Source organism: Syzygium oleosum, unplaced genomic scaffold (assembly GCF_021117445.2).
Source record: "Syzygium oleosum isolate NSW1041296 unplaced genomic scaffold, Sole_v2.1 Sole_v2.09, whole genome shotgun sequence".
Taxonomy (NCBI): Eukaryota; Viridiplantae; Streptophyta; class Magnoliopsida; order Myrtales; family Myrtaceae; genus Syzygium; species Syzygium oleosum.
In genome coordinates this window covers 9347578-9361919 of record NW_026607493.1, presented here as the reverse complement: position 1 = coordinate 9361919, position 14342 = coordinate 9347578, and the positions used below count along the sequence as shown (strand labels likewise).

General features: G+C 37.6%; 1 protein-coding gene across 3 annotated transcripts in view; it reads left to right on the top strand.

Moving 5' to 3' along the window:
- Positions 1–14342, top strand: part of LOC115691131 (serine/threonine-protein kinase ATM) — a 58743-nt gene that overhangs the window by 34010 nt on the left and 10391 nt on the right. For all 3 annotated transcript variants that reach the window (XR_008817175.1, XM_056314415.1, XM_030617717.2), the window contains 7 exons: positions 2558–2875; positions 3021–3133; positions 5349–5415; positions 5912–5986; positions 11760–11882; positions 13867–14031; positions 14119–14217. Coding sequence is in view for 2 of the 3 variants with exons in the window: in XM_056314415.1 (XP_056170390.1) it covers positions 2558–2875; positions 3021–3133; positions 5349–5415; positions 5912–5986; positions 11760–11882; positions 13867–14031; positions 14119–14217 (960 nt within the window). In the remaining variant the exon portion in view is untranslated. The remainder of the gene's footprint in view (positions 1–2557; positions 2876–3020; positions 3134–5348; positions 5416–5911; positions 5987–11759; positions 11883–13866; positions 14032–14118; positions 14218–14342) is intronic.

Genomic DNA, 14342 nt, shown 5'->3' with positions numbered 1-14342 from the left:
AATGCTGAGAGATTGCATGCTACACATGCATGGCCTACAAGTGTCACTATTTTAATAAACCAACATAGCCACCTCATATCATACTTGCTCATTTTATGCTAACCTTGGCCTAAGCTCCTCAATTCTTTTCTTTTTCCTTTAACCCACTTACAGATTTCTAAGCCCAAAACGACCATCAAGTCACTTATTAAAAGCTGGGTCATCCCATGGTTCTTGTCTGAATTCCATGTGTCGTTATTCATCCAGTCTGTTGTTATAGCCACCTCATATACAACTATTTTAATAAACCAACATAGCCACGTCATGTCACACGTGCTCGTTTTATGCTAACCTTGGCCTAAGCTCCTCAATTCTTTTCTTTTTCCTTTAACCCACTTGCAGATTTCTAAGCCCAAAACGATCATCAAGTCACTTATTAAAAGCTGGGTCCCATGGTTCTTGTCTGAATTCCATGTGTCGTTATTCGTCCAGTTTGCACGTGAAAGGGGGTTTTGAAGGTGATACTTCACATTGATTGTTTACAGGGTTTATGAAGGCCCTGTATACATATAGTCTTCCTCAGCCTAATAGCTACGTATTGCAGTTGGATTTTCTACCAAATATAAAATTTATCAAAACACTAAGCCTCAAGCCGAAGCATGTGTAACATATGTCCCGAGCTTGTTACCTATGCAATTCACATGAGGACTGCATAGAGATTTAGTGAACAATTGTTAAGTTGATTACTCGAACTCCCAAAGGCTGTTTTGATTTCACCAGAAACCACCTTCTCTAATCAATGAATAGTCAGTTTCAACATGTCTAGTTTTTTTGTGGAACATTGGAGTGCAATGCAGCCTGATCATAGTTGTATAGACTGTCTGTGTGAATCCTACACCTCAGCTAAATGTGTTAGATGGTTCGAAACATGGCTCTATTTTCTGCTTCTACATCGACATAATTATGACATTTCACTTCTTGCTCTTCCACGAGATGAGATTTTGTCCATTGAACATATGGTATCCTGATGTAGATTGTCTATCAAATAGAGCACCACCCCGGTAGGCATTTGCATCTGATAGTACAAATACACCCATGATCGTGATGTGACTCTACTTTAACTTGAGCACCTCTATATACTGAAGTATATGATACACTGCATCCCAATGGCTCTGTCGTAATGAATCAATGAACTGACTTACTCACTAGGAGAACTGTATCAGGATGAGTAATGTTAAAGGTAGTTCTGTGTTCCAACCAATCTGCCATTATGTGCAGGGTTTGGAATACATTCCCCTTCATCTTGGACTAGATTCATGTTAGGATCCATAAGGATATTAACTGGTTTAAATCCAGGCTCACTTGTCTCCTCTTCTAGTTGTCATTTATATTTTCCTGTTTGCAAGTCATAAGTTTTTAATATGCAGTGTTACTCGGACTCAACACTTTGGGCCAAAGTACCCGTGCGACACGAAACAGATGTGGACATGAGATTTGTGTGGGGACACACATCTGAGCTGTGGACACGGCTTGCGATCACTTTGAATTCTGATCCTCTCTTTTCTCAGTAGAAACTGGTATACATTTCGTATAGAAGAAGATGAGGGTGAAGGGAAGGAGAGTGAGCTGGGGGGGGGGGGGGTGATGAAAGGGATGGAGTGATGAAGGCTGAGGGACCGAGATCCTTGATCCATTTGGGCCAACACATAAATAATGAAAATGCCTAGTGGAAAGGGGTGAACTCACTTAAGTTTTTGATTAATGAGTTTAGAAATAAGTTTTCTTGCCTAGGTTGTATTCACATATGACATTTTAGAAAATATAATTATTTTTAAAGATGAATTTAAGAAATCAGGCTAAAAACACGCTTATGTCAAGAAAATAATTGAAAATTGAGCTGAAAATTGTGCTGCTATGACTTTGATGTATTAGTAGGTAGGCTAAGAGGGGGAGGTGAGGAAAATGGGTAAAATTTTAATATTTTTGTGAGAAGAAGAGGGAAAGTTTTGAAATTTTCTTCCACTCCCCCATTTTCTATTTTCCCAAAAATAGCATTAATCAACTGAATTTATATTTAAGGTGAACTGCATGACTTGTCCCCCTGCTTGTGTCCCATTTCTCGGATCCTTTTTAAACGAGTTCCAAAGTCTCATATTTTCTCAAAGGACTAGTCAGACGTGTGGATTCGCAACACCTGATCCTTGCCTTGAGTGCAGATGACATTATTAATATGCTTACATGCCTCCTGCTGTCTGCACGAAAGTTATTATGACCTGCTAGCACAGTTGAAGCTAAACTTTGAGTTCGGGATGGCGGAGTCATATTACTTCAGATTGGAATCTCTACTTAGCATGCATGTGCTGTAGTCTGCTTTTTTCATCTTAGATCTTGGCTTTGTGGCATAATTATGTATGGTCGGTGAATATGCTAGTGTAATCAAGTCAATACAGTAGTATGAACAAATGAATGCTCAATTCTCTTCAAAAGTTATGTATGTATTATAGCATGCTGTAGTCCTTTTCAATTCTTATAAAGTTGTTCTGTATTAAATCAACAAATGGGATATTACTGTTGACAGTTGACCTCTCAAATCATCACCTTTGAGCATGAGGGAAATTGGAGCAAGGCCCTTGAATATTATGACTTACAAGTTAGGTCAAAAGCCATGGTGGTGGATGGCAAATGTTCCAGGACAGTGTTAGCAGAGACCCTTCCTTCAACAGCTCATCCATCTTCTTCTGCATTTGACAGTGTGACTAGGCTGGGAAAACCTTACAAAGGGATTATTAGATCTTTGCAGAAAACTGGTTGTAGTCATGTGCTGGATTTGTATTTCCAAGGATTGACTTCTCGTAGAGGACAGTTCCAGTATGATGAAGAACTTTATGAATTGCAGGTACAATTTGTTCATTTCCTTAAATGGAAAGATAATTTTTTTTGCGATATATATCCACCTTTTGAGGATTTGCCCTTTCGCATTGATTTTTGGCCAACTAGAGAAAGCATACTGATCGGGATGATTATGATTTCATGGTCCACAGTATGAGGCTGCTTGGCGTGCTGGGAACTGGGATTTCTCCTCACTTTACAGATCTGCTGCTCTTTCTTATGGTCAACAAATTAGATGTGATCGTTTCAATGAGAGCCTCCACTGGTAATGTTTTTAATATACAAATAACCCTTATTTTTCACTTCGATTATTAAAACTTCTAGTTGCTTTATATCTTTCCAGTGAAATTACTAGAAGGACGCAAACAAAGGAATAGGAGACGATAGTTACCAAGTAACTTTTCCTTTAGTTATATTTAAGTAGTAATTATGAGAGTGTTTGATTCCTACATATGTGAATCACACATCTTTTTAAAACCATAAAATGTGAACCATGTGAATTTACCCTAACTGATGGCTAATAATTCTTTTCCTTCACCCCCATATATGAGTCATGCCTCTCTGTTTTTAGATATTGAATGCAGACCATGTGAATTTCTATTCATTGATGAGTAATCTCTCTCTCTCTCTCTCTCTCACACACACACACACACACACACACACACACACACACAAACAAGTGCCTGCACGTGCATTCACAGCAAGCTTGCCAGTATAGGTGGTCAGTTGGGAGATTGGAGTTCTCATGATTGTTAATAGTGGTCTTATACTTTATGCTTGGCATTTTTCCGTTTTTGCACACCTAAAACGCGAGGTTTATTAGTAGGGAGATCAAAGGAAAAAATTGAAAATTGAGCTAAAAGAAAAAGAATGAAGATACGTGGAGTGTTAAAATTGTCTTATATCACTTGTCTATAGGGTTTGACTAGACCTTACATCCGTGTTGTCTTCCTTCACTCTATAGCTTGAGCTTCTAGGTTGGACATTTTGGCATAATATAAAAGTCAGGTCTCAATTCTTCATGCCCTATTCAATAATTCATTTCAAGTGTGATTCTTGTCTGTCTTATATTATTGTTGGTCAATTGAACGCGTTGTTCTTCGTTCAGTTTGCACATAAAAGGTGGTGTCAAAATTATGCCACAATGCTTGCCTACGAGATTTGACTGAGTTTGATATGCATATAGTCTTCCCCAATATAATAGCTAAAACTTTTAGGATGGACATTCTAACTCAGAAATTTCTGTCCCCTCTACTCTCTCTTGATTGGGCTATGTCCATTGTCTAATATGGAAGGAAGGAAAGAGACAGGAGAAGGTATTGTAGTGATGTATTGATAGATGCAGAGATTTTATTGAACATCTCACAATGTCCATCTTAGTGAAAGCTACTCGCATATCAGTATGTATATAGGCTCGCATTTTTAAAGAAAGAAACATATTTTTGTGGAAAATATTCTGGAAATATTAAACAGTGAAAGAAAATATCTAGTATCTGATGGATGTTATCATAAGCTCATGATCTATGAGCTAACCAACATCAATGCTTTGAACACTAGATCTAATTGGCAGGTTCCTCAGCAAATCATTTGTTTGTCGATTGTTGTTAAAAACCCTTAATTGGAGGTCGATAAAAAGTCAAAATAGGAAAAAATCAGCCAGATTGGTTGAACCAACTTCAACGAGGTAGGTGGGGGTGGAGTAGGAGATGAACATAAAAGAATACAAATGAATAAAGTCTAGATGTTAACCATCTAATTTTAATATCTTCATACAGCCATGATTAGAGTAATAAAAGAGTTTCAGAAACATTGAATACACATATTAGGTATTATACTGTTATCATTTGTGTGATGCTTATATTTCAGAAACTGATGTGTCAACTCAGTTCTTTTCATTTTATATTTTCTTATTTTGACCAACATTATAGACTTGGGGTCTTCATACTTTTAGAAATTATGAACCAGATTCTTCATCATGTTATGAGATTGATTTTTTGGTTCATCAATAATTTTGACTATAGTTAGCTCTATCTTGAGCACATTAGTTCAATGGATGGTTACTTGAAGAATAGTGCTATTCTCGAATGGGGAGGTCATTTATCTGCTTGAAAAGTTTCTTCTGGAGAGTTGTCTATGTTATTAGTTGAAACTTTTTTTTTTGGTCTGAGTTATTAGTTGAAACTTAACAAGTAATTAAATGCTAGAACTTTTTAGCAACTACTTAAATGATAGTGCTGCTATGCTAGACAATTTATGGATTATTGGTAGAAAAAGGAGGAGTTGCATCTGAAGCTATTTTATCAATGCCATGTATACCAAATGATTTGAAACTTTGACGTTGTCCTCCAATCTAGATGATGAATTAACTGGCTAGTCTTCATGCAGCACATAGTATCTTGCATTTGCTTTCTAGTTAAAGAACAATGTTATTCACCTTTGCGTGCTTATATTTTTCCCCTTCTCTACATCATGGAAAGCAGTTGTTTGAGGGCACTGCAAGAAGGGGATCATGAGGAATTTCATGGAAAACTCAAGGACTCAAAGCAGGTGATTACCTCTCAGCTACATCAAGGGGATGTCATTATCTTTGTTACAATACTTAAATATTAAAGCACGCATTCATTAAACAGCTTAAGCTTTTAGAATAGCTGGCAGTGTTCCGATAAAATTTGACATGGTATAAGAGCAAGAGCCAAGAGGTCTTGAGTTGGAAAGAAGTTAATAATAGATTATCGAGAGAAATGGGTAAAAGAAATTTCCATCCAAGATTTAATAATTGGTATAATAGATCCCTTTTGTTCTTTCTAGTGATGCTTTTCAATTCCTTCTAGGGCCCTTATTTATTTAACCTATTGTCAATTTGTACAATTTAGTATTAGGTCATACCATCCTATGTGTGAGGTGGAGTGTCACGATACTTAAAGATTAAGTCACATCTTCATTTAATAACTTGAGCTTTTGGTACAGTTGGTAGCGCTTCTACAAAATTTCTCAATGTTATTACAAAATTTCACTATGTTTCTTTACTTTATCTTTGTTTCAGGAGCTTGTATGGTCTGTCTCTCATGCAAGTGTGGAAAGTACTGAACATATCTATTCAACAATCATCAAACTACAGGTAATCATCCATATTTCTTGTACTCAGGAAATAAGATAAACAATGTCGATTACAGTCTCTTTCATGGACCTGTTTCAGCTACCTACTCTTTTCCTCACCTTGAATTCGCTACATAACTGTTGAGAGAAAAGACTGAACTGAATGCTTGGTTAGGTCTATGTGATCCCAAGCTATCTATTTATAATAAAGCCAAAAAGCCAAAATTACAATATTACCTTTATTGCTGCAATACATAAAAATAATAAAGGAAATAGACAAATATACCCCTATTAACCAAGTACTCTCAACACTCTCTCTCAAGTTGGAGCATAGATATCACATATGCCCAACTTGACTAAAACAGGATGAAACGATTTACCCCATAATCCTTTAGTCAACACATTAGCAAGTTGATTACCTGATTGAGCAAAGGGCATATAAATTAAACCACTCTCCAACTTCTCTTTGATAAAGTGCCTGTCAATTTTCACATGTTTCGTATGGTCATGTTGTACAGGATTGTGAGCAATGCTAATAGCGGTCTTATTATCACAATATAGCATCATAGGAACAGGAACAGATACACCAAGATATTCAAGTAATCCTTTAAGCCATAACAGCTCACAAACTCCTTGTGTCATTGCACGAAACTCTGCTTCAGCACTAGATCGAGCAATCACATTTTGCTTTTTGTTGCGTCAAGTCACAAGATTCCTTCCTAAGAAAGTACAATACCCAGAAATAGACTTCCGGTCAGGAGATACAGCCCAATCCGCATCTGTATAGGCTTCAACTTTCAAGCCATCATGAGGAGACAAAAGAATCTCTTTTCTGGGATCTGACTTCAAATATTGAAGGATTCGAAGAACAACATACATATGAGTAGAGTATGGGTCATGCATAAACTGACTCACTAGGCTCACAGCAAAAGCAATATCAGATCTGGTGTGGAATAAATAAATCATCTTGCCTACTACCGTTGATAACGATCCTTATCCATTGGATCACCATCCTTTTCTCGAAGACGAGTATTGACTTCAATAGGTGTATCAGAGGGACGAGATCCCAATAACCCAACTTCTGTTAAAAGATCAAGGACATACTTCCTTTGGGATAGAAAGATACCTTTTGAAGATCTAGCAACTTCAATGCCAAGAAAGTATCGGAGCTTTCCAAGATCCTTTATTTCGAACTCTTGTCCAAGAAACTTCTTCAACCGGCTTATCTCATCAGTATCATTCCCTGTGACAATAATGTCATCTACATAGACAATGAGAATAGTGACCTTAGCACCTGATCTCTTCACAAACAAATTATGATCAGCATTACTCTCTTTGTACCAACAAAGATCATAGCTTTTTGAAACCTACCAAGCCAAGCTCGAGGTGATTGCTTTAAACCATAAAGTGCACGTTTCAACTTACACACTTTACCTTGAGTTTTGTCGCAAGAAAAACCTGGAGGAATCTCCATGCACACCTCTTCTAACTCTCCATGAAGAAAGGCATTTTTCATATCTAAATGCTGAGGATCACATCCCTGATTTACAGCACACGAAAGTAACACTCGAACAGTATTCAACTTGGCAACAGGAGCAAAGGTTTCTTGATAGTGAATCCCATAAGTTTGAGTAAATCCTTTCGTCACCAATCGTGCTTTATATCTATCCACAATACCATCCATCTTTTGTTTGACTACAAACACCCACTTACATCCTATCGGTTGTTTCCCAGGAGGAAGAACAATAAGATCCCACGTGTCATTTTTCTTCAAAGCATGCATTTCCTCCACCATTGCTACCTTCCACTTATTTGCAAAAGCTTCTTGCCAATTCCGTGGAATAGAAACAGAAGATAGAGAATATACAAAAGTACGATAAAAGTTGGACAAAGAGTCATACAAGACAACATTAGATATAAGGTGTTGAGTACAAGTTCTAATACGCTTTTGGAGTGCAATAGGAAGATCAGAAGGAGAAACCTCACCAGAAGGAGTAGTAGAATCCGGATCCGGAGATGATGACTGAATAGGCAATGTATCAATGGTCTTAACCTGCGTGTTGGTAGTGGGATCCCTACGACGATATATCTTCAATGTTTCCCCACTATCAATCCGCCCTTGAAAGATAACGATATTTTGCCTAACAGGTGTCGTCTCCCCCTCTAATATCTCCCCTTGAGGTATTGTTCTTTCCTTTGCTTGTGTTGCATCGTTCTCCTCTTGGGAAGGAGAAGAACCATTAGAGACTATTGGAGGAGGAGGAGGAGGGTAAGTAATATCCTCAGGAACATTTAGAATTGGCAACACCTCTACCCTAGGACACTTCCCTTGAAGAGGTGGAGCGGAATAATACATCCATAGATATAATACTGTGCCTAGAAGGAGGATGATAATACTTATAACCCTTCTGAGTAGCTGAATACCCAAGAAATATGCAGCGGAGACCACGGGGTTCCAACTTACTCTTAGAGATAGTGTTATGGGCATAACAAACACAACCAAAAATTTTTGGGGGAAGAATAAAAGTCGAACACTCCAAAAAATCAGTAGGTGTGTGGAAATCAAGAATTCTAGTTGGCATCCGATTGATTAAATAGGCAGCGGTTAAGATACCATCACTCCAATACTGAGAGGGGACATGACGTGCAAACATAAGAGACCTGGCGACCTCTAACAAATGTCGGTTCTTTCTTTCGGCAACACCATTTTGTGTTGGGGTATCAACACAACTGGTCTGATGAATAATGTAATGATCAGAGAGACTGTTGAAACTGACCTTCAGTGTATTCAGTGCCATTGTCACTGCGAAGAATTTTCACAGTGGCGTTGAATTGAGTTTGAATCATTTTGTGAAAAATTTGAAAACAACGAAAAACGTCACTTTTATGTTTCAACAAGTAAACCCAAGTTGTACGACAATTGATAAAAGTGACAAACCATTGATGACCAGAAATAGAAGTACGTCGGAAAGGACCCCATACATCGATATGAATCACATGAAAAGGGAAACGACTTTTATTATTTGAAGATGAATATATTTAACGAGTTTGTTTAGCCAAAACACAGGCTTCACAAAAAAACTCATCTTTATTACAAGTTGAAACGAGACTAGGAAAAACTTTTTCTAAAGTTCCGAAAGGCGGATGACCTAATTTGCAGTGCCATTGATGGAGATCTGTCAATGCTAAATTAACTTGATGAGGCGTAGTAGACGAAATAGAAGTAGAAACCCCACTGCCCTCGAGCAGATAAAGACCACCATCTGATCTACCATATCCTGAAAAATACAATAATAAGGAAAAAAAGTTACTTTGCAATTTAAGTCTCGAGTCAGACTACTAATAAAAAGGAGATTAGTAGAGAATGATGGAATATGTAAAACGGAAGACAAGGGGAGAATGGAGGAACAATTGATAGACCTTTTTCCAGCGATGGAAGAAAGTGTTCCATTAGCTACACGAACTGTCTCTACTGAAAGTAGGGGTGTATCGATGAAAGAGACTAGAAGAACTTGTCATATGATTTGTAGCCCCTGTATCAATGATCTATGGACTGGAAACAACATATGTATTAAAGCCCCCAAAGAAGATACCTGAAGTTGCTAGATTTGAAGCAAACAGGGAAAACCAATTGGCAACCGTGGAGGAAGCAGTAGCAGAAGTTTTCAGTAGACGTCGAAATGTCTGAAGTTCTTGGGATAAATCGATATCAGTATTAGGTGTAGCAAAAACAGTTTCAATATGGTTTGCTTTGTTTTTTGTCTTTCTTTGTGCCTTTTTTTCCTCAAAATCTTCAGGTTTTCCATGTAACTTCTAGCAGGTAGCCTTGGTGTGATACGGCCTATGACAATGTTCACACTTCATAGCCTCCTTAGAGGTATCATTAAATCGAGAACAAACTAGATTTAGTAATAGTGCCAGCACTGATTTGTGGAGCAGATCGATCAATAGTAGACGGGTAGAGCATTGCTGTCCTACGGCTTTCTTCTGAGTGAACTAGGGTATAGGACTGTTCCAGAGTAGGAAATGGAGACCGGCTAAGGACTTGAACACGTATTTGATCATATTCAACATTCATTCCTGCTAAGAAATCATAAACTCTTATCTTGTTCACATGGTTCTTGTAGGTAGCAATGTCTGTAGCATTGGTTGGGTGATAATCAGTATAATGATCAAGCTCTTGCCACAAACTCCGAAGCTCAGCATAATATCGAGATATAGTCATCTCCTGAGCGGTATCATGAACCCTTTTTCGAAGTTCATACACTTGTGCATCATTCCCGATTTGACCATAAGTATCCCTAGGAGCTGACCAAATCTTTGCCGCAGTATCAAGAATCAAATATCCTTTTGCAATATGTGACTGCATCGTGTTAAGCAAAAAAGACATTACCAAAGAGTCATTCGAGATCCACTTGTCCTGAGTAGCACCTGATGTATCCGGCTTCACAGAAGTGCTATTGATATGTCCTCTAAGCCCACAGCCTGCAATGGTCAAGAATATAGGTCGAGATCATATCAAATAATTTGTGCCGTCAAGCTTCACAGAGACAATAGCGAAAGTGATAATCTGTACGGCCATCTCTTGTCGATGGAGGGTTCTCAATTGAACCGTCAGACATTGTGTCTCTAGTAGTAGGCTGGAATTATCCTCCAAAAAATTAGCTTAGATCGAGGGAAGGAAAAAAAAATCGATTTTTCAAGGTTTTGAAAACCTGAAAAAAAATCGATAATTCTAATTTTTCCCAAAGAATCTGAACAAAATATGGTGGTCCACGAACTGCAGTGCTTTGGTCTTCACACACGAGAGAATTGTAGGCTAGTGGCAAGGTAGAAACAATTCCAGACAAGAAGATCCAAAAAAACGCAGAAGAGATTGAACCACCTATCGCGGACTGCAAGAAGTTTTAGTTTATCTCATAGAGGTGAAGTTTAGGGCAGACACTAGATTCAAAGAATCACCTCATTAGTGCCGCCCTACACTGTGAAAAAAGTAAAGGAGAAGATGAGCAGGAACTGCAGTGGTAGAGAGTGAAGGCGTGAAGAGGGAAAAAAGAAAGTTTGCGCAGAGGAGAGATTAGGGTTAGGGTTTCAATTTAGATCTGGCTCTGATACCATGTTGAGAGAAAAAGACTGAACTAAATGCTTGGTCAGGTCTATGTGACCCGAAGCTATCTATTTATAATAATGCCAAAAGGCAAAATTACAATATTACCCTTATTGCTGCAATACATAAAAATAATAAAAAAAATAGACAAATATACCCCTATTAGCCAAGTACTTTCAACACACCTTCTGGACATAGTATTTGTGCAAAAGACATCGCAAGACATTAGCATTACAGTACAAAGCCTTTATCACAATTGCTCTTAGTCCAACTAGCTAAGGCTATGCATCTATAACAGAGGCTTTGTAATATGGTTTTCTGTGAGATTCAGTATATGTAGCTAGTGGTGTGCCCTTTTCTTTATAACGCCTCGAAGTTTTGCTTTGATTGTACATAAATATTCTAAAGTTGTAATGTAGGCACATAAGAAATTTTAAATGTAACGATTTTAGTTACAAAAGGGAATCTTGGTGCCCATAATACCCCTTATTTGCATGATACGGGATCTATAGTGTCTTTCATTGCCTTTATATTCTCTTACTAGTTTATGTCATTCTTCAAAAGTTAAAGCAAAAGTTATTTTTTTTCGTGATCTCTAGAAAAATTGTAATTCTTCAAATTAAAATTTCATCAGCTATATTTAGTTATCCTTTTCATTCTTTTGGCCATTATTATTATTTTTCTGCAGATATTGTACCATCTTGGCAAAGCTTGGGATATGCGTTGGAGATCCTTCTCATCCAATAAAGTGAAATTGTATCCATGGAAGCAGAAACTATTTTCTGAACCTTCAATTCCTACAATGGACCAGGTAGTTACTTGGCTTTTATCTGCTTATTATGATAGTGGTGATCAAGCCTGAGAGCTTCCGTGTCATGTCATTGTTTCATAGATGCTTCCATTCACTTCAGAACAGTGTTTCGACTGATGTTGTGAGGTGTGGAATGTTGGTCGACTTGTATATCTGATGGAACTTTTCTATTTGCTTAATGTTGATCCATATTTTGCAATCTTTCACGGTGTCAACATCCAATTTATGAAAGCCTTTGAACAGGTTTAGGCTGAGACAAGGATTTGTAGCTCGTGTGCTAAAGTAATAATGGCTCATTAGCCAATAGGTCTATAGAAACTATGTTACCAAAACTATGATTCGACCTCTTCTTGGTTTATATGGGTCAACGGAGATACTACTATGTGGATCAACTATACTAACACTTTTATGTTCTTGTCCTCAATTCGTAGAAATTTAGGAGAAATTGTTCTAAGTTTTTTTCTCCAGAAAAGGGCTACGAAATTACAAGAGGCCTCTGGCCTTTTATAGCTGCTCGTCCAGCTAATTATTTTGTGCTAACTACCGAAGCAAAAAGCCAGATATACTAGCCATAAATCTGGTTAGTATCTGCTGGTTTAAAAAAATTATCAGCACCCTAAAACTTAGGAAACAAATTCCTAAAAGCTAACAAACAAAATCCTGAAAATCTGGAAACAAAATAATCGAACTTCTACTGCTAACTAAAATATCCGGATCTGGTTTTCAACACATATCTAGTCTTCTGTAAGATCTAAGACCATAGTTTATATTTTCTTGTTGTTTCTGTCCACATCTTTTTAGGTCTTTTCTTGCCCTTTTTAATCCAAGTCTATATTCTATAAGCTCCTAATTAATTGCTTGTATGTAAAGAACGTAGTATAAGGAAATTGTTTTCTGGGCATACTGGTTTTTTTCGTGTGAAGTCAACATCGAAATCCTATATTTCTTTCATCAGAGTCTTGGTATGCTTGGCATAACTATTGGATTCTTCCTTGTGGACTGTAAGCGTTTTGAAGATGTCCAGTCAAACCTAGTTGAGAGCTCAAACTAATGTAGCCAATTGCCCATTTATTCAATGATGTTGTCATTTGATGAGAAATCTGTTCATTGTACTGTAGAGTGCGACCTTGCTCTGATACCAATTGTAGGGTATTCGGAAATACAACTCTGATACCACTTGTTAGGTTTGCAGAAGCTTTGTGGTAGTAATATGAGAGAATTGTAATAGACAACTCGAGACACACTCGTTATACCAAACTGCAGGACAAGTATAACACTCAAATATTATCTCACACAACTATTACAATTTATTTTCTCACACCACACTCAAAACACTCGAAGCAAACTAGCTTATACAAGCACACACTCAGCTATTCTATTTCTCTATTCGGAGGCTCTCTCCTGGCTCTCTCTCACGAGGCCAACTCTCTTCCTCTCTTATTATGAGGCTCTCACTGCTAGAGACTTTCTGTGTCCTATCTTTAAATGCTTCATTCTAAGCCTTATTTATAGGATCAAGTTTCACCGCCTTGAAGAATCAAACTTTGACTTGGTCTTTGCTCCACTTTAATCAACAAACTTTGAGTTGGTCATTTAATGAAGTCAGTCAATGAAAGGAATTCCAAGTTGGACACTACTTTCTTCAAGATGCGACCTGGACTTTGTTTGTCTTAAAGGTTGAAGTCAGTGATTTTATTTTTTTTCTACCAGAGTCGGTTAAGGACCAAAGTCTAATTAGGACTATTCTTACTTTCTCATATTAGGAGTTGACTCCACCATATACTTGATAATTTAAGTCTTTCCTTAGTGTATGCCTGTAGTTTTTTTTTTTTGGTCGAAGTATGCCCGTAGTTATTCTCTCTGTGTCTAAAGCTTTTGAATGCAGACTACTATCTCAACATTTACTACTATTATATGTTAGCTTGTATGTGTTTCTCTAATTTCTATCAGACCTACTGATCTATTCCATTTGACTACAATTTAGATGGTTTGGCTGAATTCTGATTGGGAATGGATTGTGAAACGAACAGAGCTGCACATGAATCTTTTAGAGCCTTTCATTGCCTTCAGGGGGGTTTTGCTCAAGATTTTGAGTTGCAAGGACTGCATGGTGCAACATCTTTTGCAGTCTGCCTCCACCCTTCGGAAGGTATAACTTAAAGTGACTAGTTTCACTTAGTAAGTCAAAAGGCTTTTGCACTTTTTAGTGCTATCTCTCGTACATGCCTTTCTACAGGGTTCTAGGTTTTCTCAAGCAGCTGCATCTTTACATGAGTTTAAGTACCTCGCGGTTGGGAGCGGGGAGCCAGGCTCTACATTATATTGGACTGGAAGGGTAAGATTGTCTGGTTTAGTTGAGATTTGTGTGGACTGAATATCAAATGGACATGCTAACATGAACTTTGACTGTGCTGCCTTTTTCTGTTGTCGGTTCATCTTCTTGTAACTGTTGTTTCATCT